At 33.6% G+C, this 13,612-nt stretch overlaps 3 protein-coding genes across 16 annotated transcripts in view; 1 reads left to right on the top strand and 2 right to left on the bottom strand.

Annotated features, from left to right (window-relative positions):
- Positions 1-304: 304 nt before the first annotated feature.
- Positions 305-3,432, bottom strand: LOC136411516 (uncharacterized). 4 transcript variants are annotated; one of them, XR_010752331.1, is made up of 5 exons: positions 3,369-3,432; positions 2,970-3,318; positions 709-915; positions 503-604; positions 305-449 (listed from the first exon to the last, which is right to left on the bottom strand). XR_010752331.1 is itself a non-coding variant. In XM_066394115.1 (4 exons), the coding sequence occupies exons 1-4, from the start codon at positions 3,376-3,378 to the stop codon at positions 450-452; spliced, it is 411 nt and encodes a 136-aa protein (XP_066250212.1). In that variant the 5' UTR covers position 3,379; the 3' UTR covers positions 305-449. The 4 variants fall into 4 exon arrangements, 2 of the variants coding, with proteins under 2 accessions (XP_066250212.1, XP_066250211.1); XR_010752330.1 differs by lacking the exon at positions 3,369-3,432 and having other exon boundaries at positions 2,970-3,337; XM_066394115.1 differs by having other exon boundaries at positions 305-604; positions 3,280-3,318; positions 3,369-3,379.
- A 1,077-nt stretch (positions 3,433-4,509) lies between these two features.
- LOC136411800 (uncharacterized) lies at positions 4,510-7,637 on the top strand. Of its 4 annotated transcripts, XR_010752353.1 has the most exons (5): positions 4,510-4,573; positions 4,624-4,972; positions 7,027-7,233; positions 7,338-7,439; positions 7,493-7,637. XR_010752353.1 is itself a non-coding variant. In XM_066394524.1 (4 exons), exons 1-4 carry the CDS (start codon positions 4,564-4,566, stop codon positions 7,490-7,492), a joined length of 411 nt encoding a protein of 136 aa, XP_066250621.1. In that variant the 5' UTR covers position 4,563; the 3' UTR covers positions 7,493-7,637. The 4 variants fall into 4 exon arrangements, 2 of the variants coding, with proteins under 2 accessions (XP_066250621.1, XP_066250620.1); XM_066394524.1 differs by having other exon boundaries at positions 4,563-4,573; positions 4,624-4,662; positions 7,338-7,637; XR_010752352.1 differs by lacking the exon at positions 4,510-4,573 and having other exon boundaries at positions 4,605-4,972.
- A 2,386-nt stretch (positions 7,638-10,023) lies between these two features.
- Piezo (piezo type mechanosensitive ion channel component) overlaps positions 10,024-13,612 on the bottom strand; it is a 31,515-nt gene continuing 27,926 nt past the window's right edge. For all 8 annotated transcript variants that reach the window (XM_066394511.1, XM_066394512.1, XM_066394519.1 and 5 more), the window contains 7 exons: positions 13,317-13,531; positions 12,681-12,966; positions 11,994-12,241; positions 11,758-11,942; positions 11,259-11,534; positions 10,966-11,194; positions 10,024-10,846 (listed from right to left, as the gene is read on the bottom strand). In XM_066394511.1, the coding sequence (XP_066250608.1) occupies positions 10,561-10,846; positions 10,966-11,194; positions 11,259-11,534; positions 11,758-11,942; positions 11,994-12,241; positions 12,681-12,966; positions 13,317-13,531 (1,725 nt within the window). In that variant the 3' untranslated portion in view covers positions 10,024-10,560. The remainder of the gene's footprint in view (positions 10,847-10,965; positions 11,195-11,258; positions 11,535-11,757; positions 11,943-11,993; positions 12,242-12,680; positions 12,967-13,316; positions 13,532-13,612) is intronic.

The following is a 13,612-nucleotide window of genomic DNA, read 5'->3' as shown; positions in this document are numbered from 1 at the left end:
TATATTACTCGCCCTTGGAAAAATGTGGTAATTTCTTTATAAAGATTCAGTAAGAGCACAAAAAGTTATAATAAAGTACAAAATTTCATTAATTTGCCTCGAAATGTTTGGAAAATAACAGTAATAAAAAAACCATCCTCGGGAATCCACTTTCCACACCCTGTATATAGAAAACAAAGTCCCTTTTGATATATCTTTATATGAAGTTTTTGTCATATTTTGGGGCCTAGAATACGTGGTTGAATTTATGGTACTATGTTTAGTGACATCTTGTATAATAACATCTCTTTATTGATGAGAGATGTAAAGTGTTATACAGATACTTACTTCAAGAGAAAGTTTTTATTATAAATAAATTACAGTATAAAAACGACTGGTTAACACTTATCAATACTAACTACCAAAGGAATTCTAAGGTATATAACATTTCGTAAACACCAGCTCAGTAACTAAAAAATAAAATAATTCAGGATTATCATAAGGAAACAGTCAAAGGTCTTACTTGTCGCAGAAAATGGACCGAACCCAAAGGAAGCCGACTGAGATTGAGCTTGGGATATTGCACTAGCTCCTCCATGTCCGCCTGCAATCGCTCCCGCTTGAGCTATCAAACGGTTTTATTAATTAAAGAAATTCGTAACATTTTGGGAATTTTGTCATGAAACATAACATTTTCAGCAATAAAAGTGAAATGATATTGATGCTTACCTTGTGCCTGAGCTTGTCCGCTATACCCCCCTGGATGTCCTCCGTATCCGATATTGTATCCTCCTATCGGGTATCCCCCATGACCTCCGTAGTTCCCTTCATACACACCATGACCTCCGTGCCCACCTAGAATTTCGTTAAAAAGTGGGTTTCCCCCGTGTTTCTTGAAATGGTCGGGAGATGCTGAACGAGGTAATCTGTTGAGCTCTGAGAATACGAAGATAGTGGCATGAAGTTGTTTGTTGTCTATGTGAAATATACAATGCGTACATAAAGTATGGAATAACTTCATTTTCTCGGTTTGGAATTAAAATAATAAAGATTGCTTGGGCAGGGCGACTTCAGTTTAAAATTGAACATCTTTTGGTTGGATAACGTTAGCTGTGACGTCATCATCGTTTCAGATGTGACGTCAGTGTTACATTTTTTATGGTTTTTAACAATTTTATGAAAAGAGTGCACTTTTTTCCAATCAGAACATAAATTATTTTATTATGTTCTATAACAGATTTTTTGATAAATTTTCAAATACATATTTTCTAACCGGACATTTGTAGTTAAATAAAACACATCTCCCGTTGTTCGCACTCTATCATCATAGCCGATCATCATAACAATTTCTATTCTTTGTTATGGTAAACGCATTGTAATAAAATTTTTATTTGAAATTAAACCTTCACGAAGTCAGACCAAAATTAACAAATATAAAAATTTAAACATTATTGGAATGTTGTGCATTAAATGAATAAAAATGAATTTTCTATGAAAATAAGTAAACAAGTCTACCAAATAAATCAACAAAAGACTACCCCGATTCGTTTAGTGGATGTCTATCTTTCATAACGATAAACGCAGTTGCAGTACCTAACAAGCTACCGCAAAGAAAAATATGATTTTGAGAATTTTTCAAAAAATCAGTTATGTAACGTAGTAAAAAAGTATATATCTTATGCGTAAAAAAGGACACCATTTCACATAAAATTATCAAAAATCATTAAAAAAATTTAATACTGACGTCATATCTAGAACAATGATGACGTCATAGTTAATGTTATCTAACCAAAACATGTAAAATATTAAGCTGAAGTCGACGCGTCCAAAATTTTTAAAAAATTTTAATTCCAGATTGAGAAAATTAATTTGTTTCATGCTTTATGTATGTACAGGATGTTTCAATTTGAAGTGTTTTGACAAGAAAAACTTATTTCTTGAATAGATAGAAAAAAGTGATTTAGGTGTCATGGATTTGATTTTTGAGAAATATTTAATGTCAAAAACCATTTCCCGATATCGTCACAGCCCACTTAGATATAGAAGGTTTTTCGATTTTTGGCCATTTCGAAAACCGCCAATAACTTTCTTATTTATTAAAGTATTGGAATTGCATAAAAACATTATTATTTTTTGAGAGGAATCTAATGGAGTGCTAAAATTTTTTCTGCTGTTCACCGTTTTTCTACAAATTGCTACAACCTCATTTTTTCAAATATAAATCATATGTGGCCTTGGTACACAACACAACAGCAACAGCAATTTTTATAGACAACTTATGTTTAAATAACTAATACGTTGTATTTTCAAAATAGTCAAAAATTGAAAAACCTTCTATACCTTGGTGAGTTGTGACGATGTCGAGAAACGGTATTTGACATGAAACATTTCTGAAAAATCGAGCCTGTGACATCTAAATTAATTTTTTTCTATCCAATCAGGAAATAGGCTTTTCCTGTTGAAACACCCTTTACACACTAAATGTACGACTACTATGAGGGCTGTTATACCCCACACCCCAAAATACCCTATTTGGCACCTATTCCCAAACCATATTCCCTTTACCCCCAGGTACCTACCTACTCCCAATCACCACCAAAAAATACACTGCACTAATCTTTTTGTCTCGCCCAAACCATTGGAAAAACTTTTAAGCAAAGGCATCAAAAACCTTCTCAAATCCCCAGGTAGGTACCTGGAGAAAATTTAATAAATTTATTCAGAATTTTTTTTTATTTAGAAATTTGAAATTGATTTAGAAAATGAAAATAAAAATAGGTAATTCAAAATAATATTTTATTTTTCTCATACTTCTTCATTTGAACTATTACTGCTATTACCACTACTACTTGGTGGTGTGGGTAAATTTCCAATTTCCTCTTTGAAAAAACATTAAAGAATTAATGTGGACATTTCGTACAAAAAGTCAGAAGAGACTTTTTAAAAGTATTGTATGTATATAAAATGTTACAATCACGTTGCCTTATTACCTTAAAAAATGTTCTAATTCCCTTAAGGCAGCTGTATAATAAACTGGTGTTGAAAACCTAAGTACAGCTTGCATTTGATCTCTACATGATATTTCTATTGTACCCTCCCGTTGGTTGGATGTATACCAATTTATTTGTTCCAATAATATTGTATACTGAAGTGCTTGATCATTGATACAAGAAAACACAATTTTTTGCTCTCCTTGAGTTACAAATTTTAAATTAGCATCAATGGCTAATATGGGATTCGATAATTCTAGTCTGCATGGATGGTTTAGTCTTAGAGGTTTCAGTCTCTTTTTCAGCTTACCCCACTGGAACCTTCTCCACTCTTCTACTAAGATTTCGTCTGAAAATGAAAAGATTATTTTGTGTTCAAAAGGTGTTCGTTATAATTACTTTTTATCATGATGATTATAAAAAATCACTTCAGATAAGTTAAAGGTTAGTGTTATTGTTTAATGTGAAATGTCAAAATAAGCGCGCGCGTAGCGTTGGCCAGAACTTTATTATTAATTGATGCAGGAAACTGTAATGTAGAGAAGTTATTCTTATGTAATATATCTTTTTGCCATAAGATGGCGCGACCATATTGAAAATGTGCGTAAAAGTTGAAAGAACGAATAAAGGAGTATTTATAATGAATTCATTAATGCAATTTACTGTGTAGATTTGTCTCGCCAGCCTGTCAATATCTCTGGCTTCAAAAACAAAATTATTCTTCATGTGGATTTTAGTAAAACTGCCACTACTCCAACGGGCGCCTCAGAAGGAACGAAATAGATAGATACACATAACTATTGTTTCAAATCTAAGTTTTCATCACGATGTACTAATAAATACTCTAAAAGAGGAAATTTCATGTTTTAAAGTGAGTTTAATCTGTTATATTACTGTTACACTTACGTTACACGATTATATTGTTAATGTTTCGGTAATGTTATAAAATTTTTATTTTAATATTAATAAATATTATTAAAATGAATCCTGAACAAAAATTAGAAATTTACGAACTTGTTGAGTACGAAAAGTGTTCTATAACAGAAATAGGACGCAAGTGTAACACTTCTAGATCGAATGTGTTACGAATTTATAATCAAATTAAACCGCTATATGAATACAGGGTGAGTTTTTTAAGCGTGTAACGTAAATATCTCTGAAGTTATGAGTTTTAGAAAAAAACGTTTCAAATAAAAAAGGGATTGTATGAAGGGGGAAAACTTTTGGCATCATCACTGTTTCGATTCAAGGTCATCTTCAGGCTCTAATCAAGGTCAACAAAGAATAATTTTGTTTTTGAAGCCAGAGATATTGACAGGCTGGCGAGACAAATCTACACAGTAAATTGCATTAATGAATTCATTATAAATACTCCTTTATTCGTTCTTTCAACTTTTACGCACATTTTCAATATGGTCGCGCCATCTTATGGCAAAAAGATATATTACATAAGAATAACTTCTCTACATTACAGTTTCCTGCATCAATTAATAATAAAGTTCTGGCCAACGCTACGCGCGCGCTTATTTTGACATTTCACATTAAACAATAACACTAACCTTTAACTTATCTGAAGTGATTTTTTATAATCATCATGATAAAAAGTAATTATAACGAACACCTTTTGAACACAAAATAATCTTTTCATTTTCAGACGAAATCTTAGTAGAAGAGTGGAGAAGGTTCCAGTGGGGTAAGCTGAAAAAGAGACTGAAACCTCTAAGACTAAACCATCCATGCAGACTAGAATTATCGAATCCCATATTAGCCATTGATGCTAATTTAAAATTTGTAACTCAAGGAGAGCAAAAAATTGTGTTTTCTTGTATCAATGATCAAGCACTTCAGTATACAATATTATTGGAACAAATAAATTGGTATACATCCAACCAACGGGAGGGTACAATAGAAATATCATGTAGAGATCAAATGCAAGCTGTACTTAGGTTTTCAACACCAGTTTATTATACAGCTGCCTTAAGGGAATTAGAACATTTTTTAAGGTAATAAGGCAACGTGATTGTAACATTTTATATACATACAATACTTTTAAAAAGTCTCTTCTGACTTTTTGTACGAAATGTCCACATTAATTCTTTAATGTTTTTTCAAAGAGGAAATTGGAAATTTACCCACACCACCAAGTAGTAGTGGTAATAGCAGTAATAGTTCAAATGAAGAAGTATGAGAAAAATAAAATATTATTTTGAATTACCTATTTTTATTTTCATTTTCTAAATCAATTTCAAATTTCTAAATAAAAAAAAATTCTGAATAAATTTATTAAATTTTCTCCAGGTACCTACCTGGGGATTTGAGAAGGTTTTTGATGCCTTTGCTTAAAAGTTTTTCCAATGGTTTGGGCGAGACAAAAAGATTAGTGCAGTGTATTTTTTGGTGGTGATTGGGAGTAGGTAGGTACCTGGGGGTAAAGGGAATATGGTTTGGGAATAGGTGCCAAATAGGGTATTTTGGGGTGTGGGGTATAACAGCCCTCATAGTAGTCGTACATTTAGTGTGTAAAGGGTGTTTCAACAGGAAAAGCCTATTTCCTGATTGGATAGAAAAAAATTAATTTAGATGTCACAGGCTCGATTTTTCAGAAATGTTTCATGTCAAATACCGTTTCTCGACATCGTCACAACTCACCAAGGTATAGAAGGTTTTTCAATTTTTGACTATTTTGAAAATACAACGTATTAGTTATTTAAACATAAGTTGTCTATAAAAATTGCTGTTGCTGTTGTGTTGTGTACCAAGGCCACATATGATTTATATTTGAAAAAATGAGGTTGTAGCAATTTGTAGAAAAACGGTGAACAGCAGAAAAAATTTTAGCACTCCATTAGATTCCTCTCAAAAAATAATAATGTTTTTATGCAATTCCAATACTTTAATAAATAAGAAAGTTATTGGCGGTTTTCGAAATGGCCAAAAATCGAAAAACCTTCTATATCTAAGTGGGCTGTGACGATATCGGGAAATGGTTTTTGACATTAAATATTTCTCAAAAATCAAATCCATGACACCTAAATCACTTTTTTCTATCTATTCAAGAAATAAGTTTTTCTTGTCAAAACACTTCAAATTGAAACATCCTGTACATACATAAAGCATGAAACAAATTAATTTTCTCAATCTGGAATTAAAATTTTTTAAAAATTTTGGACGCGTCGACTTCAGCTTAATATTTTACATGTTTTGGTTAGATAACATTAACTATGACGTCATCATTGTTCTAGATATGACGTCAGTATTAAATTTTTTTAATGATTTTTGATAATTTTATGTGAAATGGTGTCCTTTTTTACGCATAAGATATATACTTTTTTACTACGTTACATAACTGATTTTTTGAAAAATTCTCAAAATCATATTTTTCTTTGCGGTAGCTTGTTAGGTACTGCAACTGCGTTTATCGTTATGAAAGATAGACATCCACTAAACGAATCGGGGTAGTCTTTTGTTGATTTATTTGGTAGACTTGTTTACTTATTTTCATAGAAAATTCATTTTTATTCATTTAATGCACAACATTCCAATAATGTTTAAATTTTTATATTTGTTAATTTTGGTCTGACTTCGTGAAGGTTTAATTTCAAATAAAAATTTTATTACAATGCGTTTACCATAACAAAGAATAGAAATTGTTATGATGATCGGCTATGATGATAGAGTGCGAACAACGGGAGATGTGTTTTATTTAACTACAAATGTCCGGTTAGAAAATATGTATTTGAAAATTTATCAAAAAATCTGTTATAGAACATAATAAAATAATTTATGTTCTGATTGGAAAAAAGTGCACTCTTTTCATAAAATTGTTAAAAACCATAAAAAATGTAACACTGACGTCACATCTGAAACGATGATGACGTCACAGCTAACGTTATCCAACCAAAAGATGTTCAATTTTAAACTGAAGTCGCCCTGCCCAAGCAATCTTTATTATTTTAATTCCAAACCGAGAAAATGAAGTTATTCCATACTTTATGTACGCATTGTATATTTCACATAGACAACAAACAACTTCATGCCACTATCTTCGTATTCTCAGAGCTCAACAGATTACCTCGTTCAGCATCTCCCGACCATTTCAAGAAACACGGGGGAAACCCACTTTTTAACGAAATTCTAGGTGGGCACGGAGGTCATGGTGTGTATGAAGGGAACTACGGAGGTCATGGGGGATACCCGATAGGAGGATACAATATCGGATACGGAGGACATCCAGGGGGGTATAGCGGACAAGCTCAGGCACAAGGTAAGCATCAATATCATTTCACTTTTATTGCTGAAAATGTTATGTTTCATGACAAAATTCCCAAAATGTTACGAATTTCTTTAATTAATAAAACCGTTTGATAGCTCAAGCGGGAGCGATTGCAGGCGGACATGGAGGAGCTAGTGCAATATCCCAAGCTCAATCTCAGTCGGCTTCCTTTGGGTTCGGTCCATTTTCTGCGACAAGTAAGACCTTTGACTGTTTCCTTATGATAATCCTGAATTATTTTATTTTTTAGTTACTGAGCTGGTGTTTACGAAATGTTATATACCTTAGAATTCCTTTGGTAGTTAGTATTGATAAGTGTTAACCAGTCGTTTTTATACTGTAATTTATTTATAATAAAAACTTTCTCTTGAAGTAAGTATCTGTATAACACTTTACATCTCTCATCAATAAAGAGATGTTATTATACAAGATGTCACTAAACATAGTACCATAAATTCAACCACGTATTCTAGGCCCCAAAATATGACAAAAACTTCATATAAAGATATATCAAAAGGGACTTTGTTTTCTATATACAGGGTGTGGAAAGTGGATTCCCGAGGATGGTTTTTTTATTACTGTTATTTTCCAAACATTTCGAGGCAAATTAATGAAATTTTGTACTTTATTATAACTTTTTGTGCTCTTACTGAATCTTTATAAAGAAATTACCACATTTTTCCAAGGGCGAGTAATATACAGGGTTATTCACCCAACACGTTCATTAGAAGTTTACTAGGATCTAAAAGTGAAACGAATTTGAAAATTTTTGAGTTAAGTTCGACATATACAATTTTTTTAAAATATTTTCAACTTGCTGTCACTTCCAGTTTAACCGGAAATAGCTGTAACTTGCTTATTTCAAATGGAACCCCCAGTATATTATTTTATTTTTAGATTCTACATAATATTTTAGGTACATTTTCTGTATAATGTTCTATACTTAGTTTTTACCGTTTTTGAGATATTTGACCTTGAATTAAAAACGTGCCTCTGTAATGACCAATTTTAAAATTGCATATCTCCGCAGTTATTAAAGACATAATCTCCATATTTTGCAGAATGTCAATACATAGTCTTAGATTCACACTTTCACTAGTTATATGGCTTAGTATTATACAGGGTGTCCAAAATTCAGCTCCTAACATTTACATTTTTGAAGTTGCAAAAATCGTTTTTTTTTAATGGGACACCCTGTAACATTAAGCAGTGTCAAGTAGAAAATGTAATTCTCTATCGAACTGTATTAAGGTTACCTATACCTATTCCAAACCATTTTCGAAATAATTAAATTTATGTGAAACTAATTTTAGATATTCATTCTGGTAAATTTTTATTATTCGCGTATTGGCCGTGGAAAAGAAATAATGACAGTTGTTGTACGTTATTGTTTTTCGGTGGCTGTTAGTAGCAAAATTAAAGTGAAACTTTGAATCAAAATGGAAGAATACACAAACGCTAATATTCTCAATTTTGATGCAATGCAAGTAATAACTGTCATTATTTCTTTTCCACGGCCAATACGCGAATAATAAAAATTTACCAGAATGAATATCTAAAATTAGTTTCACATAAATTTAATTATTTCGAAAATGGTTTGGAATAGGTATAGGTAACCTTAATACAGTTCGATAGAGAATTACATTTTCTACTTGACACTGCTTAATGTTACAGGGTGTCCCATTAAAAAAAAACGATTTTTGCAACTTCAAAAATGTAAATGTTAGGAGCTGAATTTTGGACACCCTGTATAATACTAAGCCATATAACTAGTGAAAGTGTGAATCTAAGACTATGTATTGACATTCTGCAAAATATGGAGATTATGTCTTTAATAACTGCGGAGATATGCAATTTTAAAATTGGTCATTACAGAGGCACGTTTTGAATTCAAGGTCAAATATCTCAAAAACGGTAAAAACTAAGTATAGAACATTATACAGAAAATGTACCTAAAATATTATGTAGAATCTAAAAATAAAATAATATACTGGGGGTTCCATTTGAAATAAGCAAGTTACAGCTATTTCCGGTTAAACTGGAAGTGACAGCAAGTTGAAAATATTTTTAAAAAATTGTATATGTCGAACTTAACTCAAAAATTTTCAAATTCGTATCACTTTTAGATCCTAGTAAACTTCTAATGAACGGGTTGGGTGAATAACCCTGTATATGTGAAGGCTCACATAGAGGGGTAATTATTAGGTAAAATAACTTAAAACTAATGAGGTGATTAATTTCTTTAACAATATTATAGGAGTTCTGATTCGATATGTTCTTGCAAATAGATATATTAAACTATGAAAAAAATTATACTTAATAGGGAGACATAATCTCAACTAATAAACACTGTTTTTAGTTTTAAAAATATTAAAAAACAATGGTAAAAAGTAGATGAAAATAGTGTTATTTGGTAACTCAAACATGTTTCCTTCATACAATTTTAAGTCCCACTTTTGTCGCTAGGTCGTCTTTATGATCACCTGAAGTGCAAGCAGGCTGTTAAGTGATAGTTCATGTCCAATTGTATTCAATGAAGAAGTAGAAAAACTTTACAAAATGAATCTAAAAATTTCTAATTTAACAGATGTGCCAAGACAAATATTTACCAAATCGCTCTACATAACTAACTCTGCATTCAAGTTATCGTAAAGATAAAAAAATAAATCCTATATTATAGGGCGAGCCGGCGCCATCATCATTTAAACCTTACCAGTGACTACACAAATTAAATTACTTTTTGAAATATAAAATAATAAAGACCAACGAATTACATTGTAGTTTAACATCTGAAGATATAAAAGCAGATTCCACTTACCAATAATTATTAGCACAATATAGTTTTCTGTAGTAAATAGTTTTAAACTTAATCTCTTTCAAATCCGCTAATGGAACAATAATAATTAATATTTAAAACCATTAGCATAAGTAAAAAATTCGCGTGCTTCAAGCGGCGTATGATGATCGGTAGTCATACGTACAGAGTGCTCCAGTGAAAAAGAATCAGTTCAAAAAATAATGATTCTTTCGACGAAAGTTTGGGGTTATATTGTGAAGCGTTGTATTTTAATACAAGCTACTGAATGATGCTCATCTCTCGCGTGACGAGGTGATCCATCTATGAAACCTGTTAAATTTGATCTTTTTTTATGTTGTTTTCTTCATTAGTCATACACCGCTCTCCGTAATAAAGCCATTCATAGGAACAATATACAATATCCAAGTAGCACACGATATACCAAAGTTTCAAACAATCCACGCTTTATCCAAAAAGTTCAACAGTTTAATTGAAAAACCCCGCACGATTTAGACGAAAATTTAGTTTGCTTCGGGGTCTTCGTCCTCGTCCTCCAGCTCCTCTTTCGGCCTGGTCCACTTGATCATAGTTTCTGGGGAGCGGAAGAGGAAAATAAGCTTGGCGAACAAGTCCTCTTCGAGAGCGAATTCGCGTGCTTCACGAACAAGATACACATCCAGGGTCAATTGAAGAATTCGGTCCACGTTTGGTAGATCTTCGAACATGATCTTTGCCACTTGATCGGCGAAGATGCCGCGTAAAATGCGGGACGCCACGAAGACCAGGGTGGTGTAGAGACCGATGATTCTGGAAATTAGGAATGAAACATTGTTTTTAACAGGTAAAAACAGGAGAAAAAATGGTCATCGCGACGCCGATTCGACGTGTGATTTATTTCTTATTTTTTTGTCCCACATAGAACTTACCCTCCTCCAGTTATGATGCTCAAAGTCTCCGGGAATATTTTGTCGTTGAGGGTATAAATAACCAGTGAATTATCGCAATCCTCGTAGGCTAAATCTTTCAGGTACTTCTTGAACGTATCATCACTGCAGTTTTCTTTGACGCTCCACCATTCAGTGCTGTACTTTGTGTCGTTCGATCTCGACAGTTTCAAAGTAAAATCTCTCAAAGTTGGATCACTGGGATTCACTTCTAAAAAACAAAAGTGTGTTTTCTTGGGTATTACTGGCAATTATGGGAGAACGCTGAATTTTACCTTCGGATTCCGGACCCAAAAGGCCTGTATACGGTTCCGACTGGCCGGTGTTGGTGATTTTCAGGAATTTCGGCAAAATGTGCTTCAAATCTATAGGATTCGCTGTTTTGTCGTCCAAAAGCATTTTCAACAAATTAACACGGTCAGGGTTGGGTTTTTCCGGGCTTTCCCCCGGCGACAGAGTGATCTCCACATTGTTCGAGAGTATTCCAGAGTCGGTGGAGCTGCTGGTTTTGTGGGAAACCTTGTAGTCTAGCCGCACTTTGATAGGCTTTGCTAAAATTAAACTCAATATTCTCATTTGAATCGGCGAGTGGACAGTACAGTAGAGAATTGCGTGGTAAAAAAATTCTTTAAGGTTTCCAACTCTTACTTAGGTCAGTGACATACTTTTCCAATTAAAGGTTCTTAAACCTATAACGTTGGAGCTCTACTATTCTTTCAATCATCGACTCTTTTGCATATCTATAGAAATTGAATCGTGTCATTAGTAACTTACTTGAGTTGACTTCCTCAATCATCTTCTCCCTGTCCGGAGGTGATATACCCCATACTTTGGCCGAGTCCAAACTGAACTTGGCGGCCACGATGTCTCCCGGATCATAATTATTTGCAAATATTTGCTCCGCTCTTTTGTTAGTTTTGAATTGATTGAGAAGGGTCTGATAATCGTTAGGGTTAAACCTAAGGAAGAAAACAAGTAATCCGACTGTTTTGGGGGTTCGTAGAACTTACGCGAATAAGGCATTGCTTTGCGCGGACATTTGATACACTGGATCGTAGGGACCGATTCTTAATTCCAAGGTAACGTCGTATGGGCCGTTGCTTTCGCCCACCGCTTTGCCCAGGGAAAAGAACACCAGTGGGAACCAAATTATGCCGATTATCCCGAAGAGCAGGCCACCGCCCATCAGGTATTTCACCAAGTAGCCTTTTTTCGTGCCTCTGGGCTGCGGGTATTCGTCCTCCATGTTTCTCGAGCACTAAATGTAAATATATGGTCTAATACAATAGAGATAGTAGTTATTTAGTCAGAAAAGTTAGAAGAGAACCACTAAACATGCCCAGCATGGGGATATTGTAAAGAGTAATAGGAACCACGTAATAATTTGTCTTTTTAGATTGAAGAAATAGTAATTCTTGGGAGAACCACTTCTACACCTGAGGAATAGTAGATCAGATACCAAAACACTTGAAAAAACTTAGTATCTAAGATTTCGCTACGCCACTGAAAATCGCAATGAATTTGCGGCTATGCTTATCATATAAACCATATAATAAACCACTTTTTTGGATGGGAAAAATATCAATTCTTGAGAGAATCAGTAAAATCAGAACATACAATTTTTTTGTAATATGTGGAACCTTCTATCTCTTTGTGACTAAAAGAATGCAATGGTGGTCACTTTAAATGAAGTTCACCTTGAGCGAGAATATGTGGGCGAAAATATCTTCCATTTTCAACCAATCGAACACGCCCATGGACGTTTCGGTCCACATCCAATCCATGACAGCTCGCAGCTCGAAGAGAAACGGCACCAGCATGAAACCCTTAAACAGGAACATGTTGACCATGCTGTAGCCTTTACATAAACAATTTCCCAATATCCTCGAAGGGTATCCGCATCGGATTTGGAACGCCGACAGCAGGAAGTAGATGCATTTTACCATGTAGTAGATTTGCGGGGGAATCACAGTTTTGAATTCCCTAAATAAAGAGAAATATACAGGGTGTCTCTAAAAAGTCTGTACAAAATTCCAGCACAGATTTCTAAGGTGAAAACATGACGATTTAATCCAATTCACCTTAATCCAAAATTCTTTTCTTTAATCTTCACTTTGATATCCTGTAATTTGAAAACCGTCCATTTTTGGACTAAGGTAAATTGGGTTAAATCGTCATGTCTTCACGTCAGAAATCGGTGATAGAATTTTGCACAGACCGTTTAGAGACACCCTGTACTAGAGGTTGTCAAAAAGAGTCTGGAAGTTTGAAGGAATATCTGATTTTCTGTGGATTACCTGTACATGGTATTATTTGGGGGACAAACTACTTACTTTTCAGTTATCACAGGAAACAGAATGAATAACCAGATGTGCAGAATAACGATTTGAATGAATTGGAAAATTAGTTTGCCCAATATATTTCGTCTCAAGTAGATAGCGCGATCGATTATAATCAAGGTGAATTGCAAAATCAGCATAAAGAGGAACATGGGTGGCACACGGTTTTCTTGCAAGTAGGACTGGAATCCGCCGTCGCTGGTTTGGGACTAAAAATTGAAAAATGTGGTCAATTTATGTCTTCAGCCCTTTTGAGACTATCCAATTTTTGCACAACATGTGGTACAAAT

Source organism: Euwallacea similis, chromosome 10 (assembly GCF_039881205.1).
Source record: "Euwallacea similis isolate ESF13 chromosome 10, ESF131.1, whole genome shotgun sequence".
Taxonomy (NCBI): Eukaryota; Metazoa; Arthropoda; class Insecta; order Coleoptera; family Curculionidae; genus Euwallacea; species Euwallacea similis.
The sequence above is the reverse complement of the archived record's forward strand: the minus strand, read 5'-3'. Positions and strand labels throughout refer to the sequence as shown.

What these genes read in the sequence shown, in the direction of transcription:
- LOC136411516 (XM_066394114.1), bottom strand. Translation starts at nt 1,000, where the DNA reads ATGAAGTTATTCCATACTTTATGTACGCATTGTATATTTCACATAGAC. An exon ending in CGGACAAGCTCAGGCACAAG is followed by an intron (nt 605 to 708) that starts GTAAGCATCAAT and finishes ACCGTTTGATAG; the next exon opens with CTCAAGCGGGAGCGATTGCA. An exon ending in CGGTCCATTTTCTGCGACAA is followed by an intron (nt 450 to 502) that starts GTAAGACCTTTG and finishes TTTATTTTTTAG; the next exon opens with TTACTGAGCTGGTGTTTACG.
- LOC136411800 (XM_066394523.1), top strand. Translation starts at nt 6,942, where the DNA reads ATGAAGTTATTCCATACTTTATGTACGCATTGTATATTTCACATAGAC. An exon ending in CGGACAAGCTCAGGCACAAG is followed by an intron (nt 7,234 to 7,337) that starts GTAAGCATCAAT and finishes ACCGTTTGATAG; the next exon opens with CTCAAGCGGGAGCGATTGCA. An exon ending in CGGTCCATTTTCTGCGACAA is followed by an intron (nt 7,440 to 7,492) that starts GTAAGACCTTTG and finishes TTTATTTTTTAG; the next exon opens with TTACTGAGCTGGTGTTTACG.